Consider the following 20,663-nt stretch of genomic DNA (forward strand, 5'->3'; position numbering starts at 1 on the left):
GAATTGAGGTCAGGTCAGGTTGCTTAATTACACTGTACAAACACCTGGGCCGAGATGAAGGACGAGGGGAAGGGGGAAAAAGTCTTTTTCACAATTCCTATTGATTTGAAAGCTAGTTCATTTCAACAATTGCTTTTAGAATCCAGGTCACACAGACCTTCCGTGACACTAGAACACATGAACAACGGTTGAACGTCTTATCAGGGCATGATAATCTTTCTTTGCTCTTAGCGCCTGGAGTCTCGAGGTCTCAAAGCAACATAAATGCACGTATGGGTGGGGGGTTTAGAATTGTAAAAGTACCTACAGGACAGACGTGATATTAGTCTCTTTATGTTTAACGTCACCCAAGTCACATACTGTAAGCAATTAAAAGGACTCACTGTTTTACATAGGCTACACCTTTTACATACCTAGCCCTGTTTCATGGGCAGAAATTCAGACAACGTAGCTTTCCCAAAGAGCTATCTTGGGCTTAAGGCGATGGATTCTGACAGGATTTTTTGTACCAGTCAAAAAAGGATTGAGCCTATTTCTTTTTTTTTTTCTCCAGCGGGTTTGAAGGATGGCAAAGATGACTGGTGGCCCATAATCCATAATCGGTCCATCCATTTTTATAACCATCAAAGGGAGAAATGGTTCAACTTTTTGGAATCCATCCAATTCATCTACCACTCCTCTCCACTGCAGGTTGTACGGTCTTGGCCTCATTTCAGCAGCATTCCTAAGCTATAACAGAATGGGGGTAGTCCGTTTTTTAAGGCTTCAGGTGGCATTCAATGATGCATTCTGAATCTTGCTTGTAGGAGCCATGAATACGATTTGTGAGTTGATTTGCTTGTTTGTTTATTGTTTTGATGACGTTATGTGTTTCCTTCCGAAAGTGACATGATTATGGGCATGGGCGGGGCTAGCCCGAGGTAACCAACACACCTGTTCACCTGGATGGCGGGAGTGGAGAGAGAGGGGAGACAGGGTCGTTGTATTTTCTGTTGACCGCATTTTCGTTATATATATTGTTTGTTATTTTCTTACTTTATATGGATTAATTATGTACGTTCACTAGTTTGATTGTTCCATTCCAATAAATGCTTTAAACCTTTTTTCCTCAAGTGAATTCTTTTGGGCGCCTCATAACATCAACACAGACCCCGCTCGCGTCTCTCAGCGCCTTTTTTTTTTTTTTTTTTTTTTACTACTGGACAGTCTGGACTCTATCTAGTCGCTACATTGCTTAAGCTCCCAAGATGGACAAAATGCAAGTAATGCAGAATCACTTTTATTACATCTCACTGTACAAGTGAGTTTTTTTTTTAACAGACTTTGGTTCCTCTACTTTGGCATTGCAGCATTCAGATAAAAAAATCACAATAATAATAATAAGTCATGTAAATCAGTAAATAAGTCACTAATATGTTGTGACTAGTAATGTTCCCAGCTTTCAAGCTGTGTATGTCGGCTAATTGATAAAAAATAAAAAATAAAGTTTGAATAATAATGACTCTAACGGAGCCTACACAAAGTATTCCTCTTGTCTTAGTTTGGAAACATTGGAACAAATGTCTGTATGTGTTTTGATCACTGTGGAATGTGAAATGCCATGATCTCATACATATTTCTGTACTGTTTGTCCTCATTGTATTTTATTATTAATTTGATTTGCTGATTTGGACTTAAATGTCTGATATAGCCATGTAGCATAAAGCTGCCCCTTTTACTGCACAGTTAATTAATGGGGACTGTCGACAAAATGATACAATTATAAACTAATCTAAAGTTAAATTGAATAGCACCTAAAATCGTCAGGGTCTGGTTCGAGAACCGCCACTGTTTAAGTGACTGTTTAATCGCCACGGTAACCTGGGTGCCATGGGAGTGGCTAATGGGCCGTGGTGCTAACACTCAACATCCTGTCACACATCCTGTTTCTCAGAAAATTCCTCTGATCACCTCTCTGTTTACACTACCACCTCCCTCAGCAGAGCCAACTTCAGTGGCCACTAGAGATCCAACCAACCAACCAACCAAACAAACAAACAAACAAACAAACAATAACCACGCTGTAGCTCTCCGTAACCAGGAGGTGGTCCCCAACATTGTGAGACTAGACAAGTCCCTACAAGCTTTTCCCTGCCGCCGTACGAGGCTGATCCCTGCGTATCGGTGTTGGGTCATCCATCGACTGTCGGTCCTCTCTTTCGCCTGCCTCAGAAAACCTGGGGTTCGTTTGAGGACACGGTCGGTCTAAATATACATGACTTACTGGGGCAGCTGTAGGACGGCCTGTCTGTGTGGAGCGTGCTGCTGCTGTTTGATGGGTATCACTGTGGACTGGACGAGGGCTGTTTGGACTGGTTATGCTGGGGGACTTCCAGTTGGCTGACAATACTCTGGCAGGTCTTCCACAGCGAGTGGTGCTGCTGCCCAGCGGGGGGACGGGGGGGGAACTGGGACAGGGTGTCCTGGTCAGGACAGGTGCTGGGTGAACAGGTTGGGGCAGGCAGGGAACATGGCCACAGATGGGAAAAGGAGGGGAAGGGCAAAGGGTGGGTGTTGGGGGGGGGGGGGGGGTAGAGGCGGAGGAGAGTCTCCGAAAAATGGACAGGCACAGGTGGGTCCTTGTCTCCGGGTGAAAGTGGCAAAAGTTGCTGAGTTGAGACCTCTGCTAGTGCAGGGAGGGACCAGATTGAACCAGTACGAGTCTCCTGCCTGCTCCCCCCCCCCCCCCCCCCTTCTTCCTCCAGTACTGGGGGTGTGTGCTGCGGGCCACTAGCGCCAGACGTGCCAGGCATGCCAGCCATGCCGGCCATACCACATAGCTCCCGGCTGACCTAAGCCCTTATTGTGGCTACGCCCGGCGCAACAAACCCTCCTCTTCCTACACTGTAAAGGCCACAGGGCTGGAACAGAGCGACAGTGTCACTGACTGTGGAGATGGGTATACGCTCCATGTCTTCCCCCCCCCCACCCACCCACCCCGAGATGGCAGTCTCGGCAGCCTCGCCCACCCCCGTTGACCTTCCAGAGAGAGCGAATGTTTTCATGCGTTCCAGGGGACCTTTGCAGAATTATTCATGAAGGTTTTTTTCCTAGATAAGTTGTTGACCTACACATACTGTAGCTTGGTGAAGTGTTTGATAAACTTGAACCTTGTTAAAGGAGGAGAAAATGTTACATGTACTCCTATCTGAATGTCCTTTTCCAAACCTCTCAGTTTCACTACTTTCACTTGTTTAAGGCAGTTAGTTAGTTTTCAGTTCAGATTTCAGGTGAGGAAAAAAACGTGAAAGAAACTTGGGGCAGATCCAGTTTGTGTGAGCACTGAAAATATACAGTGTTGAGAAATGAAAATACTCTCTAAAGAGAGGGTATTCAATCCATCACAAAAAGCGCTGACAGAGACACTGGTAAACCCATACATTTTTTGTGGGAGACTTGGGGTAGGACGTGGTTTGTTGTTTCATAGTGAGTAGGACAGAGGGTAAAAAAAGATGGTGTAAGACTTGGGTCCAAAGTGGGTCAGATTACATTTGAAAAATTTACATTTTTTGGCATTTAGCAGACCGACGCCTTTATCCGAAGCGACTTACAACAAATACATTATGACGAAATAAGTGAATCATCGATCCACCAGTCATAGCAGGAAAAGTAATCTATGTTTGAGCCAGGGGCCATCGGCGGTCACTATGCTAGAAGAAATGAAGAAAAAAACAAAAAACTAAACCAAAAAATTATATATACAGTACCAAGGAAGATCATGGCAGACCCCTTCCACCCCGGCCACGGCCTCCTCACCCTGCTTCCCTCTGGAAGAAGGTTGCGGCTGCCTAAGGCACTGAAGGCCCGCCACAGGCTCAGCTTCTACCCCTCAGCCGCCAGGCTGCTAAATGACTCTGGCTTCCCCCCCCCCCCCTCGCCCCCAAGTCTGCCCAGGACTGAACTGGACTCACTGTAAAAAAAACTCTGCACTGCACTTTACTTATACCGCACTATCCAATGCACTGTTGTCTGTCCTGTGTTGTTGTTGTGTTGTCCTGTTTTTTGACATGTGAAAAAAGTATAAACGCACTTGCTGTGGTGACGAAGCAAATTCCTATATGTGTAATGCATAGTGGCAATAAACGTTATCTCAATCTCAATCAGTAAAAAGTTTGGATACACTTCCCCAATCAATTGCATGGGGAAGTGTGTCCAAACTTTTGACTAGTACTGTATATAGAACTGTATATAGATATTTTAGATTAACAGTAGATAAACTGTACAGGGGGGTAGAGGGGATGTAGATGTCTCAGGGGGGGGACAGTTAAGGTGTAGCCTGAAGAGATAGGCCTTCACAGCGAGTGGTGCTTTTTAGAGATCAAAACGGTAAAAGCCCATACGAGGCTACATCAGTGTCGGTGTAAGAGGTGTTACCTTATGAGACTCAACCTTGCCAATGGGATCCTACACTTCTATCCTAGTTATAGTTATTAGCTAACTTACATGCCACAACCTGTGGTAAACCAGCTAGCATTCTGCCACCGTTCTACCGAAACAGTAGGAACCAAGAGTATGCAGTGGAACCAAAGTATGGTTGTATACCATTCAGGAAATGTTAGGAGGCGACTCCTTTCTCCATCCTCTGATTGGCTGGCGCGGCCAGTGTGGTTTCCGAGGTCACAATACTGGGCGGTATTGGGGCGTCTGTGGCGGAGGAGGTAGAGTCGGCGTCTAATGATCGCAAGGTTGGCAGATCGGCGGTTCGAGCCCCGACTGGCCACATGTCGAAGTGTCCTCGGGCAAGACACTGAACCCCAAATTGCTCCCAATGAGCGGGCCGGCGCCTTGCATGGTAGCTTGCCGCCATTGGTGTGTGAATGTGTGTGTGAATGGGTGAATGAGAGGCCATTGTAAAGCGCTTTGGAATAAGGCGCTATAAGTCAGTCCATTTACCATTTACCATACCATGAGACCTGATCATGACCTTCCAAATGGGATCCTGAGCTTTTATCCATTATAGTTACTGTGTGCCTGTCCAATGGATTTGCAGTAGGCCCCCAACCACACCTAGTAGAAACTGATAAAAATGTGTGTATACATATAATGGTAAATGGACTGCACTTATATAGCACCTTGTGATCATTAGACGCCGGCTCTACCTCCTGAGCCACAGCCGCCCCATATAATCTCACTGTAAGATTTGATCAGTGAAATTAGGGCGACTTTAGTGACAACCTAGCAACTGAACAATGCAGCCTAGCAACGCATTACAAAACATTGGGCCGGTTTCACAGACAGGGCTTAAGCCTAATCCTAGACTAAAAAAGCATCTTCAATGGAGATTTTTACATTGAAAGTGTGATGTAGTCCAGGACTAGGCGTAAGTCTTTTCTGTGAAACCGGTCCATTGTTTCAAATTGGCCAAACGGATGAACTCAATGGACTGTGAGAACCTTCAACTCCTTCAAATCGTTTTTTGAAAAAAACCGGACAAAACAGACACGAACAGATCCCTGTCATCTCTCTCCGTTGTCTGTCATAACATGCAGCGGTCACGCTACTCAGTCACCACTTTTCACTGTCCTAGCACCGCTGGTGCAACGAGCTTCCCACTCCTGTCAGGACTGCAGAGTCACTACCTGTCTTCTGCTGTAGATTGAAGACCTCCATCTCTTCAGGCTACATCTTAACTGTCCCTCCTAAAGACCTCCTCCTCCCCACTACCCCCCACTGTACAGTTTCTCTACTGTAAATACATTACACATTTACGAATTACGAATGCCTTCTAGCATTGTAACAGTGGCCCCTGGTCCTAGCATAGATTACTTTTTCTTATGATGACTCATGGATAGGTGATTCACTTACTAAGGCAAATGTAGCTATTTGTTGTAAGTCGCTTTGGATAAAGGCGTCTGCTAATTGCCAAAAATGTAAAACGTAAATGGACGACTCCCGTAGAGAAAACATTGGCTCAATCCGTAATTAACGGATAGCATGGACTTGTGTGGCCAGGGCCTTACAGCTACATTTGATTAGTTATGAGGAATTTCTAAACGTACAATGGATCCTATGATCTCTCTGTGGTCCAGACGGGGGTATTACTATAGCAATTTCTCCCCTCATTCGCTTCAGCAGCATGAATGGGCCTTTCATGAAAAATATGGCTATAAAGGAGGAAGGGAACCATATCAGAAAAATAAATGTAATACGTTTTCATTGCAGCAATTTTCGGGGGGAAAATGAAATGGTTTTCAACGCGGTAGGAGGGAGTGTAGTATCGTCATATTGTCTGCGTGTGTGCTGAAGCTTTGTGTGTTTCTCCACTAGTGTTTATGGACCATTTAAAAGCCTCCAAATGTGCTGTGGTTTGTGGCCTACTAGACCTCTCCCAAACTCCTCTCTGGGAGCTCAGCCAAAAGGGGCTAACTGTCAAAACAAACACTGGAGGAACACAGAGGAGTCTGAGTTATGGACACATTTCGTTTTGGGTGGAGAGATATTGTTTTGGCACATATTCATGTACACTCCCTCTTGCTGATATCTCTTTTATACCTGTAATATGTACGGCTTTAAACGAGTTGAGAACTTGAACTGATCGATGTTTATTTGCGCAAGGGGGGTTTCACGGCGAACAGTATATTCAAGCAAAAAACTCTTCTGACAAATCAAAGAGTATTACTCTTATCAAAGAAAATGAAATGTTGTAAAGCTTTGATGTACAGTAGTTTATGGTATCTTTATCATAAGCACTACAGGATTCAATAGGGTAATCTTTGCATCCAAGGCCAGAAGAGCAGGAACAGTGTAGTCATTTCAATACCGTTCCTCTCTGATCAATTGTGGACACACAACTTCCACAAGCGTATCAAAGTTCGTTCAAAACATACTTTTAAACATCTCAGCATGGTTTCTCCATCCCCTTCAACACATTCTGACGAGAGAGAGAGAGAGAGAGAGAGAGAGAGAGAGAGAGAGAGAGAGAGAGAGAGAGAGAGACAGAGAGACAGAGAGACAGAGAGAGAGACAGAGAGACAGAGAGAGAGAGAGAGAGAGAGAGACAGAGAGACAGAGAGAGAGACAGAGAGAGAGACAGAGAGACAGAGAGACAGAGAGAGAGAGAGAGAGAGAGAGAGAGAGAGAGAGAGTGTGAGAGTGTGCTGTGGACTTTTAAGTGAAAACCCCCCTTTACTGTCAGAAGTTTCTGTCGCAAGATGAAGATGAAAGTGTTGGTAAAGTATAGAACACGCTTAAACGACTATCCTAATGAGGAGCTTCCTTAGATCCTTTAATTCGAGTCTTGGGGGCAATCATGAATGCGGTCCTTGCATACAATACTACTCGGCAGAATAAGCTCAACATTGTTTTTACTCTCAGTAGATAGGCTAGTGTCCTTTAATCAGTTCGGCGAAGCGCACATGGATGGACTGAATAAAACAGCACTCTAGCACTCAGTGTGGCTAGAGCATCTAGCATCTAAATGACTTGCACTCAAATGTGCAATCATATCAAATGTGTTGCATCAACCAGCTACTAAAAAAATGGATTATGTTTATCTAAGTCCTATAGAGATGCTATGAAGTCATTTTGTGTCAACAGCTCAGCAACCTTAATTATTCTACCTACGGTGTGTGTGTGTGTGTGTGTGTGTGTGTGTGTGTGTGTGTGTGTGTGTGTGTGTGTGTGTGTGTGACAGCGTTGCGGCAAATTACTTTTCAATCTATCGATTTGGGAAGTGTTTTGAAAGTTCAATTAAATTCCAAACTTTTCATTTTCAATGTATAGAAGAATGCAAAGAACAACACAGTTCAGTTGCTGTCTATTGGAACATACCAGATATATCCAGATATTCTTTATTTATTCAATGTATTGAAAAGTCAAAAATGAATGCCCTTTTTTCCCAATTACCAAATTGCATTTCAGTTCACTTCCTGAATCAATTATATTAATAATAAAAAAATAACTGACCCCTCTATCCAACCCCATCCCCTCTACCCCCTGTAGATTTTCTACTGTAAATGATACATATATACTGTAAATGATATATATGTACTGTAAAAGTTGATACATATGTACTGTAAATGATTCCTTCTTCTAGCATTATGACTGCCAATGACCCCTGGCCCAAGCATAGATTACTTTTTCTTGCTGTGACTGATGGATAGATGAGATCACTTACTTACTTAGTCAAATGTATTTGTTATAAGTCGCTTTTGTTGTAACCTGAGTATGGTAATTAATGCACACAGACTTGTAATCCAGTTTAGGAGCTTTACTGAAACTCTTCTAAAAGTAGTTTATAACATAGCTAATATCCTGTCAAGCAGCACACTCTAACACAGTGGGCGGGGTAACCCTTTTCACCTGTCCTTGAGGTACACAGACTTCACTGAACAAAGGTTCCTAGGTGCAGCATCTTAAACATAGTGGCACAATTTCAATCTATAACAGCTTTGGATAAAGCCGTCTGCTAAATGCCAAAAATGTAAAAAAAAAATATATATAAAAAAAGTAAACTCTCTGGAACAAATCTCTATCAATTACACCGGGGGGTGGGGCATGGGGGGGCGGCCACGGCGTGGGGGTTGAGCCAGTTCCAATGGCCGGGAAACGTGAGCGTACTTGATCCTATCAATGGAGACCGTCTCGTGTCTACCACCAACGTCCACCACCAGGGTCTTGTCCCCATGTTGTAGGACCTTGAACGGGCCATCGTAAGGGGGGCGTAGGGGGCCGCGGTGGGCGTCGTGGCGAATGAAAACAAAGTCTGACGAGCGCAGCTCGGTGGGGACCCGGAAAGCAGGGGTACCGTGCTGTGAAGTGGGGACGGGTGCGAACACCTCAGCGGCCTCCAGCAGGGAGGAGTGCTGCCTGGCTGCAGACCAGGGGACAGTGGCATCCGGGATGAAATCCCCGGGGACTCGTAGGGTTTGGCCGTATACGAGTTCGGCAGACGAGGACTACAAGTCCTCTTTGGGGGCACATCGGAGGCCAAGCATGACCCACGGAAGTTTGTCCACCCAGTTGCCGTCCGTCAAACTCGCGCGTAGGGCCACCTTCATTGAGCGGTGGAACCGCTCGCACAAACCGTTAGCCTGGGGGTGATAGGCAGTAGTGCGGTGCAGCTTTACCCCCAAACCACTAGCTACAGCGTTCCACAGTTCCGAGGTAAACTGCGAGCCACGGTCAGAGGACCGGTCAGACGGGGTCCCAAAGCGCGCGACCCACGTGCCGATGAACCCACGGGCCACGTCGGAAGACGCCGTCGAGGAGAGGGGAACGGCTTCGGGCCAGCGGGTCGCCTGTCCACCATGGTGAAAAGGTAGGTGAAGCCGTGAGAGGCGGGCAGTGGTCCCACAAGGTCGACGTTGACGTGGTCGAACCTCCTCTCAGGAACAGTGAAGGGCTCAAAAGGGGCTCTGGTATGGCGGTGTACTTTGGCGCGTTGACAAGCCATGCACGTGTCGACCCAGCCCCTTACCTCCTTCTTGAGTCCCTGCCATACGAACTTCTCAGAAACCAATTTCACGGATGGTTTCCTGCCGGGGTGGGGTTGTAGACAGCCTCAAAAACGGGCCGGCGCCAGTTCACAGGGACTAGCGGCCGCGGTTGGCCCGTAGAGAAGTCGCACAGCAGTTTTGCGCCTGAGTCACCGACTGCGACATCCTCCAAGCGTAGTCCTGTGTCCGCGTTCTTGAGGGTCTGGACCCCGTGATCGGAGGCCTGGTCCGCACTCATGCGGAGGTAGTCGAGACCCAGTTGAACGGCCCCGACGACCGCTCTGGAGAGACAGTCCGCGACCACGTTGGACTTGCCAGCGATGTGTTGGATGTCTGTGGTGTACTCAGATATGTACGAGAGCTGGCCCCGCGGTGGCGCAGCGGTCTAAGCATCAGTCTCTGGTGCAAGCTGCCCACTGGGGACTGGGATCGAAACCCGGTCTCGCCAGACCCGGATATGGCCGGGGCCCACGGGGAGCAGCATATTGGACGGCCGCTCCCGAGGGTGGTATAGGCTATTTCCGGATAAGGATCCGTCGCGCAACACCGCCCCCGTCTGGTGCCGGAATAACAGTGTTGGGCTCGAGGGGCCAGGTAGCTAGTCTATCGGCTCTCTCATCTGGGCTGCCGGCCACGGGGTGCGCGTGCGGCCGATCCTACGCAATAGGCGACAGGGGATAATTGGACACTAGGTTGGGTATAATTGGATACTAAATTGGGTGAAAAAGGGATAAAATCAACAAAAAAAAACAAAACAAAAAAAGATATGTACGAGAGCTGGCGTTGCTGGCGGGCAGACCAAGGCTCGGCCACCTTGGACATGGAGAACGTGAGGGTTTTTTGATCCACGAACGCCGTGAACTCACAGCCTTCCAGCAGGAACCGGAAGTGGCGGACTGCCAAAAAGAGGCCAAGGAGCTCCCTGTCGAACGCGCTGTATTTGCGCTCTCTGGGCGTCAACTGACGGCTGAAAAAGGCGAGCGGCTGCCAGGCGCCTGCGACCCACTGCTCGTGCACCGCGCCGACGGCGTAGTCCGACGCATCGGTGGTGATGGCAATAGGGGCCTTGGGTGACGGGTGGGCCAACATGGCGGCCTGGCTTAGGGCGGTCTTGGTGGCCATGAAGGCGGATTCCCTCTCGGCCGTCCAGTCGATGGCCTGGTTGGGGGATTTGTCCTTCATAGCCTCGTACAGCGGGTGCATGGTGTGGGCATGGTGTGAATTCGAATAGCCCGAACGGCGTGATCACCGCCGTTTTGGGAATGTCTGAAGGGTGCACGGGGACTTGGTGGTAGCCACGCACTAGGTCCACCTTTGAGAAAACCAGCTTACCCGCCAGATGCGCAGAGAAGTCCTGAATGTGGGGGACTGGGTAGCGGTCGGGTGTCGTAGCGTCGTTGAGGCGGCGGTAGTCGCCACACGGTCGCCATCCGCCGTCTGGTTTCGGCACAATGTGTAGCGGTGAGGCCCATGGGCTGTCTGAGCGGCGGATGATACCAAGGCGCTCCATGTTGGCGAACTCAGACTTAGCGACTGCTAGCCTGTCGGGGTTGAGCCGCCAGGCCCTAGCGTAGATGGGGGCGCCCTTGGTCTCTATGTGGTGCTCCACCCCATGCTTGGTAGTGGTGGCGGAAAATGTGGGTTGTGTCAAGCTGGGGAACTCGCTGAGCAGGTGCTGATAGTTGTCACCCTCTGAGAGTGAGCTGGAGAGCCCGCCGTATGTCGCCTCACCGCGGACACATGCAAGTGAGGAGAATGTCAGTGCGTCCACCAGGCGGTTGTTCTTGACGTCCACGAGCAGTCCGTGAGCACATAGGAAATCTGCACCGAGGAGGGGGAAAGAGATGTCGGCCGTGACGAAGTCCCATGTAAACCGCTGACCCCCGAAACATAGGTCTACAGCTTTCGTGCCATAGGTGCGGATGGGGGTGTCGTTAGCGGACTTTAAATGTGGGCCATGACCTCCCTTGGCGGTGTCATCCACTGTCGCAGGCAGGACGCTCCTCTGAGCACCTGTGTCACAGAGGAATTTGCACCCGGAGAGAGTGTCTCTGATGAATAGTAGTTGGTTTGTTGTGCCCACACTCATAGCCACTACAGAGCGCAGGCTTTGCCGTTTCCCGTCGAGCTGTAGTTGCAAGGGGAGCGGCACCTCTTCACTTTCGCGCCAAAGCGTGAGTGAAAATAGCACATGCCTGGGCTAGTACGGCTATCGGTGGTAGGTGGGCCCTTGTTAGCTAGCCTGTCTCTGCCAGGGAGAGTGTAATTGTGTGTCGGGGCTAGCACTTCAGGGGTAAAACGCTGGGTAGCTAGGAAGAAGCGGTCAGCCTCTTCTGCTAACTCACGGGGTTCAGTGATAGTCGTATTAGCAAGCGCTGTCTGTACATGTGCAGGCATGTGCCGAAGAAACAGTTCCATAAATAGAAAATTAGGTTCTTCCGTACCTAGTAGGTTCAGCATCATGTCCATGTGCTGGGAAGGCTTGCTGTCTCCCAGCCCCTGAATTGCGAACAGACGTCGGGCTCGTTCTGACCGTGATAGTTCGAAGGTCTTGAGGAGGAGAGCCTTAAACGCTGTATATTTATTCAGGGCAGGGGGAGCTGTAATGAAGCCCACCGTTCTGGCTGCAGTGGAGCTCCCCAGCGCCGAGACGACATGGTAGTAGCGTGCGGCGTCATCTGTAATCCCACGGAGGGCGAACTGTGCCTCCGTCTGTGCGAACCATGCTGCCGCGGATGTCTCCCAAAACTCCGGCAATTTGAGAATAACGGCGTTATTTGCCATGTTCGGTTCAGTCTCGGATACTTCAACGGGACTGACGTCGGGGTCACCAGTGTAGTGCCGAGAGACGGGAGTCGGAGGCGGCGTATCGAATGTCACAGCTAAACGTTTATTAACAGACATGAACAAGCTGCGACCACATGCTTCAAGCAGTAACTATATAACTGATGTAACAACTTGAGTACCACGCACTTAACCCTCCGTGCGGAACAATACTCCCATCCCATAGTTCCGGGGGTGAATTATGTTAACCCACCACACCTTACTGTTTAATCTAGTCTCTTGATAATCTTATCTAAGCGTAGCTTTGGAATTCAACAAGTGAGCAGAGCAGTCATTTTGGAAATGTCACAGTTACAGTGCCTGAATGTACCAATTCACTGTGTGACTCATATTTGTTTCTGCCTGTCGAATACCAGCCGTGTAGCCTGAATGGTGGCAGGCGCAGAGGACAGCCTCTTCTGTTTTAGGCGGTTGACAGTTGATGAATGAGAGTATTTGAGAAGGGCCGCAGAGAAACACATGAAAGGTGACGGAGAGAAAAGCACGACTACAAGTGAAGGACACGAAGCGTATTTGTCTCACACGTGTTCTGAAACCTGGATCGATGTTTTTTTTGTTTTGTTTTTAAGGATTGCCTATTTTTCCAGAAAAAAAAAAATCTTGGCAACTTCTCAACGACAGTGATTATTTCACTGACAGCTTGTGGTGGGAAAAATGGCGACTTTGTCTCCTCGGCCTTTCAGGCTTTCCGGTGGAGACATAATGAATTCTTATGCCAGCTGTCAGTGAGCTGTCGCAGAGGCGGACATGTCGGGAATAAGAAGTCATTTTAAGCCGAGTCCCGTGATTCTGGAGCTGTATTTCTTATGGGGGAGCAGGTGGGTTATGGTGGAATGGCTGACAGCATATAAACCTATTTAGAAAGACAAAAATACACGGTTTCTGAAGTCAACGGTCAGGCGGATTAAGGGAGGGTGTGGGCCTGTGCACAGTAATTGGAAAATGTATTTTTCTGTCAATCATACGTAGTGTTTTCTTACCCAAGTATTCTATTAGTTTTTCGTAGATGTGGAAAGTTGAAGGACCAGTCTAGTTCTTCAATTTGCCAGACAGTGACTTATTTCAGGGAGGCTGCGTTTGATTTTTTTTCATATCAGGTGAAGAAAAAAAAAAAAGTATAGATCGCATTGAGATCAAACGTGTCTCGTGTGAGCTCCAAGGGGTGAAATTACTATGGGGTTTTAGGTCACCAGACCTTTCTGATTCTCTTCAGTGCAAAGAGTAGACACAAGAAAAAACACAAACATGCATCGAAATAAAGAACCAAAAAAACTCCCACGTATGCATTCAAAAACACATGACAGACTTGCATGTAGGTCTACTGTAGTCAGTACTCAAGTTGTAAAAGAAAATCAGGCGGGATGGTGGATTTTATCACATAGGGACAATTTGAGCATCCCAACAGTGTCAGTGACTTGGTAAAAATGTCATTGTATGTGTGCGTGCCCCCCCCCTCGCCCACAGTATTTTACTCAATATGCCCAAAACTAAATGTAGAAATAGCAGTAATACCACGTTCATTGATAAAATGACATAATGGATGGAAAGGGGAGATGGCAGTTTTAGAAGGGGGATGATTTTTTACCTTTTTTATTTCAGGGGGGGATGCCATCCCCCCTCAACTCAAGTGCTGACTGCAGTTTCCTGGATAACTAGGTATATATTCTGTTTCCTGGATAACTAGGTATATATTCAGTTTCCTGGATAACTAGGTATATATTCAGTTTCCTGGATAACTAGGTATATATTCTGTTTCCTGGATAACTAGGTATATATTCTGTTTCCTGGATAACTAGGTATATATTCTGTTTCCTGGATAACTAGGTATATATTCAGTTTCCTGGATAACTAGGTATATATTCTGTTTCCTGGATAACTAGGTATATATTCTGTTTCCTGGATAACTAGGTATATATTCAGTTTCCTGGATAACTATATATTCCGTTTCCTGGATAACTAGGTATATATTCTGTTTCCTGGATAACTAGGTATATGTGCAAAGAACACCAGACACCGTGGCTTCTCAAACAGGGTTGTCACCCTCAAGCCATACGACAAGGACTTCCTCTCCTTCAAATATGATTTGAAATACTCATATTTCTTATACTTATATTCTTTAATATACTTATTCCTAACCCTGAAAAGGCCAAAGGGCCCATTTACTTGCTCATCCATTTTGATAATATAGCTAATTTGACTGCTCAGCATGGTCTGATGGCGAAAAGCGAGCAGCACGGAAGCACTGACTCCTACAGGGGTGGTGTGCGTAGAGTAAACAAACATCTAACCCCCTGTGTGGGCAAAGGCCTTTTGACATTATCTTTTATTGGAATCCATTAATCATATGCTGTGCCTCATCACGGTCAATTATTCATCCCTTGATTCTCCTCCATCACCCCCCCCCCCCCGCTCTCCCCTAATGCTACTGCAGTCATAATTACCTAACTTAGAATGAGGATAATTATATAAGTTAATCAATACAGGCTTGTCGAGAGGAGGAGGCTGGCAGGAGAAGGTCAGTCTTACTTACTGTAACAGTGTCAGTCTCATATTTTGAGGAAAATCCACTTTGTGGAGGTTTGATGTTGTTGACTACTGTGAAACCAATCTGACTGCCTTCCCTGTGTGAGCATAACAAATGGTTACCGTGACGACTCAGCAAGCAACACACACACTTCACCACCTAAAATCGTTGTCCCGCACATGAATAGAAAGCATTTGGCTTTTCAAAAAAAAAAGACAATACTTAGATGATAACAGATTTCATACTGTATATTGTGTGGTAATGTGACACATCAAATCAGTGACAAATGTACATGGTATTTCATTTATTTCTATTATAAGAGACATACAATGGTATTCCATGAGACCATTCATAATAGCTCAAGAGCCTTAGCCCGCAAAGGAGAGACAGAAGCATAATACTAAATCAATGAGAGATCCGGCCCATACAGAATGTATTTACACTCTGTGCAATACATACACTTCTAATACTGATAACTATTAGAGAAGAGAGACCCATGCCCTTTCCTATACAATCTCAATTCAAAACTGAAATAAACTACACTTCAATTCACCAAGATCAACTCATCAAGACATACTGTGGCTGCCCCCATTCCTCTGTATGAGATGTGGTCACATTGTGGTCTTAAAGTAAACACAGGGTTAATGGGGTATGTTATGAGCTTATGCTTATGACATTTAATGATTCTACTTATGCATGCTGTATGTTGCCTGTGATATCCAAATACCTAATTAGTTTTACAACACAGAATTTTTTAGCCATCTAGAAGGTAGTTAGTGTTGTAACGCACTGAAGGGCTATGGCATTGCTGTTAGCTTGAGAGGTGCGTTTCAGTAAGGTGAACAGTAACTTTGGGTCAAACCAGCACCAGGACCACCTAGGCAATAAATACCTTCTTTTTTTTTTCATTTTCATTTTTTTTTCAGATACAGTAATCGTGTTGTGTTTTTCATTAGAATGGACCACGATTCCAGGAACCCGTGCTCAGAATGACTTTGCCAGAAAGTGCAACAGTAGAAAGTTCTAGAGTGAGTGATGTGGTGATCTGACTGCTTCTCCATTCCCTGAGGACAAACCCCCAGGCGACGCTCAGAAGAAAAACAGACCTCTGTACGTCTGTTCCAATGCTTTGAGCATTGACCGGAGACTCGGGTGTCTATCGGTGTCTATCCCTTCCGAGTCCTAGCTCATCGGATCAGAGAGTTCATCCATTCTCCCCAAAATAATTACCACACCCCCATAATCGACAACAACAACAACAACAAAAAACACAACTACTAAAGCCCCCAGTTCCGATCTCTTTCACGACCTGTTGTGGTTGAAACCAGGTGATATCTTTTAGTATCAGAGGGAGGGCCTTATTGTTGTGAGCAGAGGGACTTCTGTTCCCTGTAGTCTATTCAACTGCCTGCTAATGCCTAACGCTAATGCTAACAACAATCACATGTACAGTGGCAGTCAGGGAAAAGGAAACCCAGTGAAAACAGACATGAAAAGGAGGCAAACTGAAATTCTGCAGCCTCAAGCTGTGGTAGTCGCGATGCCAAACTAACAGGCTCACAGTTCTGGGATATCAAAAACCCTAGGAATACAAATCTACAATAGATATGACACATACTGAAGACCATAAAAAACAAAAACACCTATTAGAATAGCATCTGAGCTCCTTGCATTAAACCCCTACCCCATATCACATACTATATTAAATAAGGCACACATTTACACATAGCAATGAAAATTTGGCTAGTAATTATTCCTTTATTACAACCACAAAGTTAATACTTATAATAACTGCAGTCCATACTATTGTTAAGAGTGTTTTTCAGATGGCATGGTCTGATTTGATCCTGATTCTTTGGGGTTGTCTGTCTGGTCCTCTTTGGGGTTATGAATATACATGAAACACATCTTAATTTTCATTCAAGAGGACGAACTAGCCTCTATATTTGTGAAGCACCAATGAGATAAAAACATTCTTTAGGAACTGAACCATACTCTCTCGTCTTAAGGGAATTCTGCTTTTCAGACCTTAGGTCGTCCAATTTCCAAAAACAGAGAAAAGCCAAGCATAGTTGCTTTGAGAAGTTCCCCTCCTCTTGCCAGAATGTAATTTCGAGTTGTCAATTCACCATGAAGTGTTAATACTGTGGTATCTCAAACTCTTGAACTGTCCACATGCTTAGCATGCTGTGGTCGGCAGGTCCGCACCTCATTAGGGAACTTGTGTCTGAGATGCCGTACAGTACATCAATGGGTAAGGTATTTCAACAGAATATGGGTTTACTTCAGAATAAGGCAAAGACAGAGCTACCTTCAGTTTAAGTTTTTGTAGATTCTTGCTCCACAGTATATATACTGCATATGTATACATATAAGGTGTAGATATAAACACACATATATATACACACACATGCATATATATATATGAACACATTGGGAGATCGGGACAGTTTTTTCCGACCCTACATCATAAAAGGTAAGCAAAAGCAAGTTCCATAGGCATCGGCAAGAGGTGGCTTGAAATCTAAGATGTCCAATGTTTACCTTTAAGTCTCTGGTGCGAACCTCTTCCTTATCTATGTTGCATTGTAATCCACACTGAGGACATTGGCAGCCTAACATACTGTAAGGTGATCTCTTTCTCCACCACAGTCCGTCACCTCTCTATAAGCAAGTAGCTGAGCAATACCAATATGGTACAAAGATATTCATTGGACAAGAATGGGGGGTTGGGTGGGGCAAAAAAAAAAAGTTTGGTTGAGGTTTGTCAACAGTGACGATGGCTGCCACGTAATCCAAGGCAAGTCTTTTTGAACGAAGGTCTTCGACCTCTCACCCTCTGCCTTCTTCTTCTTCTTCTTCTTCTTGGGTTTGAGTTCATCGAGCAGAGGACGAGGTAGAGTCCCCCCGACTCCCCCTCCCCCCCCCCCAAACCAAACCCTCTCTTGTCCAGTTCTTCTCCTCCTTCTTCTTCTTTCTTTTTACCTCAGTAGTTGAACTTTCCCTGCTGGTTGACCGGAGACGTGGCGGGGATGAAGTGAGGCTTGGGAGGGACGTCGGTTTGAGGGAGGTGGTCCGGCGGACTATGGCCCCCCGGTGGAGGACCTCCTGCTGCTCGCCGTTGTAGCTGTGCTGCGGGTCAGGTACCCGTTGGGGATGAGCGGGTAGTGGATCTCGCAGGCGCTGCCGTGGAGTTCATCCGGGCCAGGAGCGGCGGCGGCGGCTGGTGTCCTCCGATGCTGCGCTGACTGAAGCTGTGCTGCCGGGGAACCATCCCTCCACCGCCGCCGCCTCCCTCCTCCTCCCTCCTCTCTCCTCCCGTTGGACATCATGGTGGCGGCAGCGATCAGCGAGTGCCTTTGGGATGAGTGCCTCCGCTCCAGGGTGGACTGGTGGTGTAGGGGCATGTCCGGGGGCACGTCCATGCGGCGGGTGAGGCTGTCCCGGGGCAGGGTGGAGGAGCTGTAGTAGGGGGCCGACTCAGTCCTCTGGATCTGTGGCTGATGCGGTTAGCGAAGCTAGCTGGCCCCCCGCCGCCGCCGCTGGCTGACAGGCCACACGAGGTCATGACCTGGGCGTTCTTGCTGGCGTTGGCCTCGTTGGATGTGCTTGAGCAGCTCGTCCAGCGAGGTGACCTCATCACTTTGTGCGGGTAGCAGGCGTACGGCTGCTGGGCCAGCATGCGCTCGGTGTTGTGGATCTTGCGCTCCTCCAGGTGCATGGGCCCCCCCCACCATGGCATGGCCATTGCCCAGGCTGTGGAGTAAGGGAAGATCTGCTGGTGGAGCAGGCCCGAGCTGGGTCTGGAGCCCGACGGCACCATTCCGTTGTGGGACTTGTGGGGCTCCTTGGCGTTGTTGCAGTTCTGGTTCTTCTCCCACTGGTTCTTGAGGCCTTCATGCTCTTGATGGGCAGCTCGGGGGTGGAGTCCGGGGTGGGCAGACCGGAGAGCTCGGACGAGTGGTGTAGGTGTGCGGGTGGACCAGGTCTCCCATGGTGACCCCGCTGTGATGGCCGATCCGCCTGCTGGGCGGATGATGATGATGCTCCTTCCCGTTGGAGAAGAAGGAGTTGTAGAGCTGGGCGAGGACACCTCCAGCTTGTCCTCTTTGTTCTGGTTAGTCCAGCAGGCCATTGAGCTTGGCGAGGCTGCGGAGGGACAGGGCGTGGGGGATCGGGGCCTCCGGGTCCTTGGCCAACCTCTTGGTCTTGTTGCCGGTGTGGTTGCAGTAGCAGGAGACCAGGAAACCGGAGAGGAAGGCGCCCAGGACGAAGGCCACCAGCACGCAGGCGATCAGGAGGGTGTAGTGGACGCTGTGGTTGGTCTCTCCACTTCCGGAGGCCGTCGGACACCTTCAGAAAGGAAAAACACCACAGGGAGAAGAGAGAAGCTGTCTTTTAGAGTGAATACAACAGCAGACTTACAAGAGAGTTACACGGTTAATGTGGGTCAAACAGCAGCTGGAAAAGACAGGTTGTGTTTACAGAAGCTCTGCTATGTGGTGAAGCAGCATGGCAGAGGTGTTTGAACTAGCCTGTTGGCTTCCCGACCTCCTCTGTTAATTAATCAATAAAAGTATTTTTTGCCAGGCCCCTCAACCCGACGAGAGTGAATGGGCTGAGAGCAAAAGCCCTTGTCAGTGAGAAGTCAACTCCCAAAATGAGCTTGGGCTTTTAAATATTGATGGGCACACGCCGGCAGGAGTCTGATGTGATTTTCACAAGCTGTGCTCTCCAATGCGTGGTTCAGGGGCAGGTGCACCTGGCATGACGAACTTGCCAAAAATAACAGGTCGATTGACCAACTCGCAGAACGTGTCGTTCTCGCCATTTTCTGTTGCCTTTTTGAACAAGGTAGTTGTTTTGAGTTTTACTCAAAAGGAAGTTAGGAAAAAGATCAGCGAGACTCAACACCTCAAAATCTCAAGGTTGTCGTGACGAAATGGCATAAACCCCCCCCGGAGTAACGTCGTGACCCTGCCACTGGAATGCAAGGGGGGGCGACAGGAGGAGTGATACTTGCCACCTCTCGCAATCAGAGCTCATTTGCAAAAGCTGCTGCCATCTGTGGTGTCGGGGCCCTTTCCCGCCCTTAATGACAGTCTCTGTGAAATTGATTGGTCTGGGGAGGGGGATGTGCGTCTACACCGGCAGGAGAATGCAGGTGTGCCAAATGGGCCAATTTAAACACCTAATGAAAGTTTGGGGGCCATAATGGGAAATGATGGTGCCAGGTTCAATCTAAATGGCGGTTTAGGAGGTGTTGTGGAGGAGGATGATGATGATGATGATGATGATGGTGGGGGGGGGGGGGTGAGGATTTTAAATGATTACGCCTGGGACTGTTTAGTGTTCCTCTCTTTTGATGAAATGACAAAGAGCTGCCACTTGCTTCAGACTTGACAGAGTGAGGGCACTTCATGCTGCGGTAATATAACCTCAAGGGAATTTACAATAACGCGTTTAGCAGAAATCTGAAATGTCTTTCGGAATTCTAAATGACAGAAATGTGTCTCTCACCTCATGATACTTTACTTAAATGGGGTTTGTTTAACGAGTTGCCAGGTATATCAAAAAGGCTTTTGTCAATGTGAAGAAGAAACATATCGAAAGACTGTGAGGGTAAATGCATGCAGCATACCAATTCCTTCAATATATATATATATAGTCACAAACTCGCATTCAAAAGGACTCTAATTTATTTATAAGGAATGGGACCTGTGTATATATATTATAATCTCACATAAATCTACATGCTGAACACAGCACAGGGTGACCTTGGGTTATTTGGGGGAAAAATGCTCTTAAGACTCTTAAGT

The 20,663-nt window shown here is 47.3% G+C and overlaps 1 protein-coding gene across 1 annotated transcript in view; it reads right to left on the reverse strand.

The window, feature by feature from the left end:
• Positions 1-17,830: 17,830 nt before the first annotated feature.
• sema6cb (semaphorin 6Cb) overlaps positions 17,831-20,663 on the reverse strand; it is a gene marked incomplete at both ends in the record, with an annotated part of 56,236 nt that continues 53,403 nt past the window's right edge. The window contains 15 exon segments of the mRNA XM_080540394.1: positions 17,831-17,901; positions 17,904-17,981; positions 17,984-18,034; positions 18,037-18,136; positions 18,138-18,349; positions 18,352-18,445; positions 18,447-18,484; positions 18,487-18,574; positions 18,576-18,607; positions 18,610-18,735; positions 18,738-18,818; positions 18,821-18,925; positions 18,928-18,964; positions 18,966-19,171; positions 19,174-19,197. Of these exon segments, the coding sequence (XP_080396520.1) occupies positions 17,831-17,901; positions 17,904-17,981; positions 17,984-18,034; positions 18,037-18,136; positions 18,138-18,349; positions 18,352-18,445; positions 18,447-18,484; positions 18,487-18,574; positions 18,576-18,607; positions 18,610-18,735; positions 18,738-18,818; positions 18,821-18,925; positions 18,928-18,964; positions 18,966-19,171; positions 19,174-19,197 (1,343 nt within the window).

Source organism: Nansenia antarctica, assembly GCF_963989245.1.
Source record: "Nansenia antarctica genome assembly, chromosome: 10".
Lineage (NCBI taxonomy): Eukaryota > Metazoa > Chordata > Actinopteri > Argentiniformes > Microstomatidae > Nansenia > Nansenia antarctica.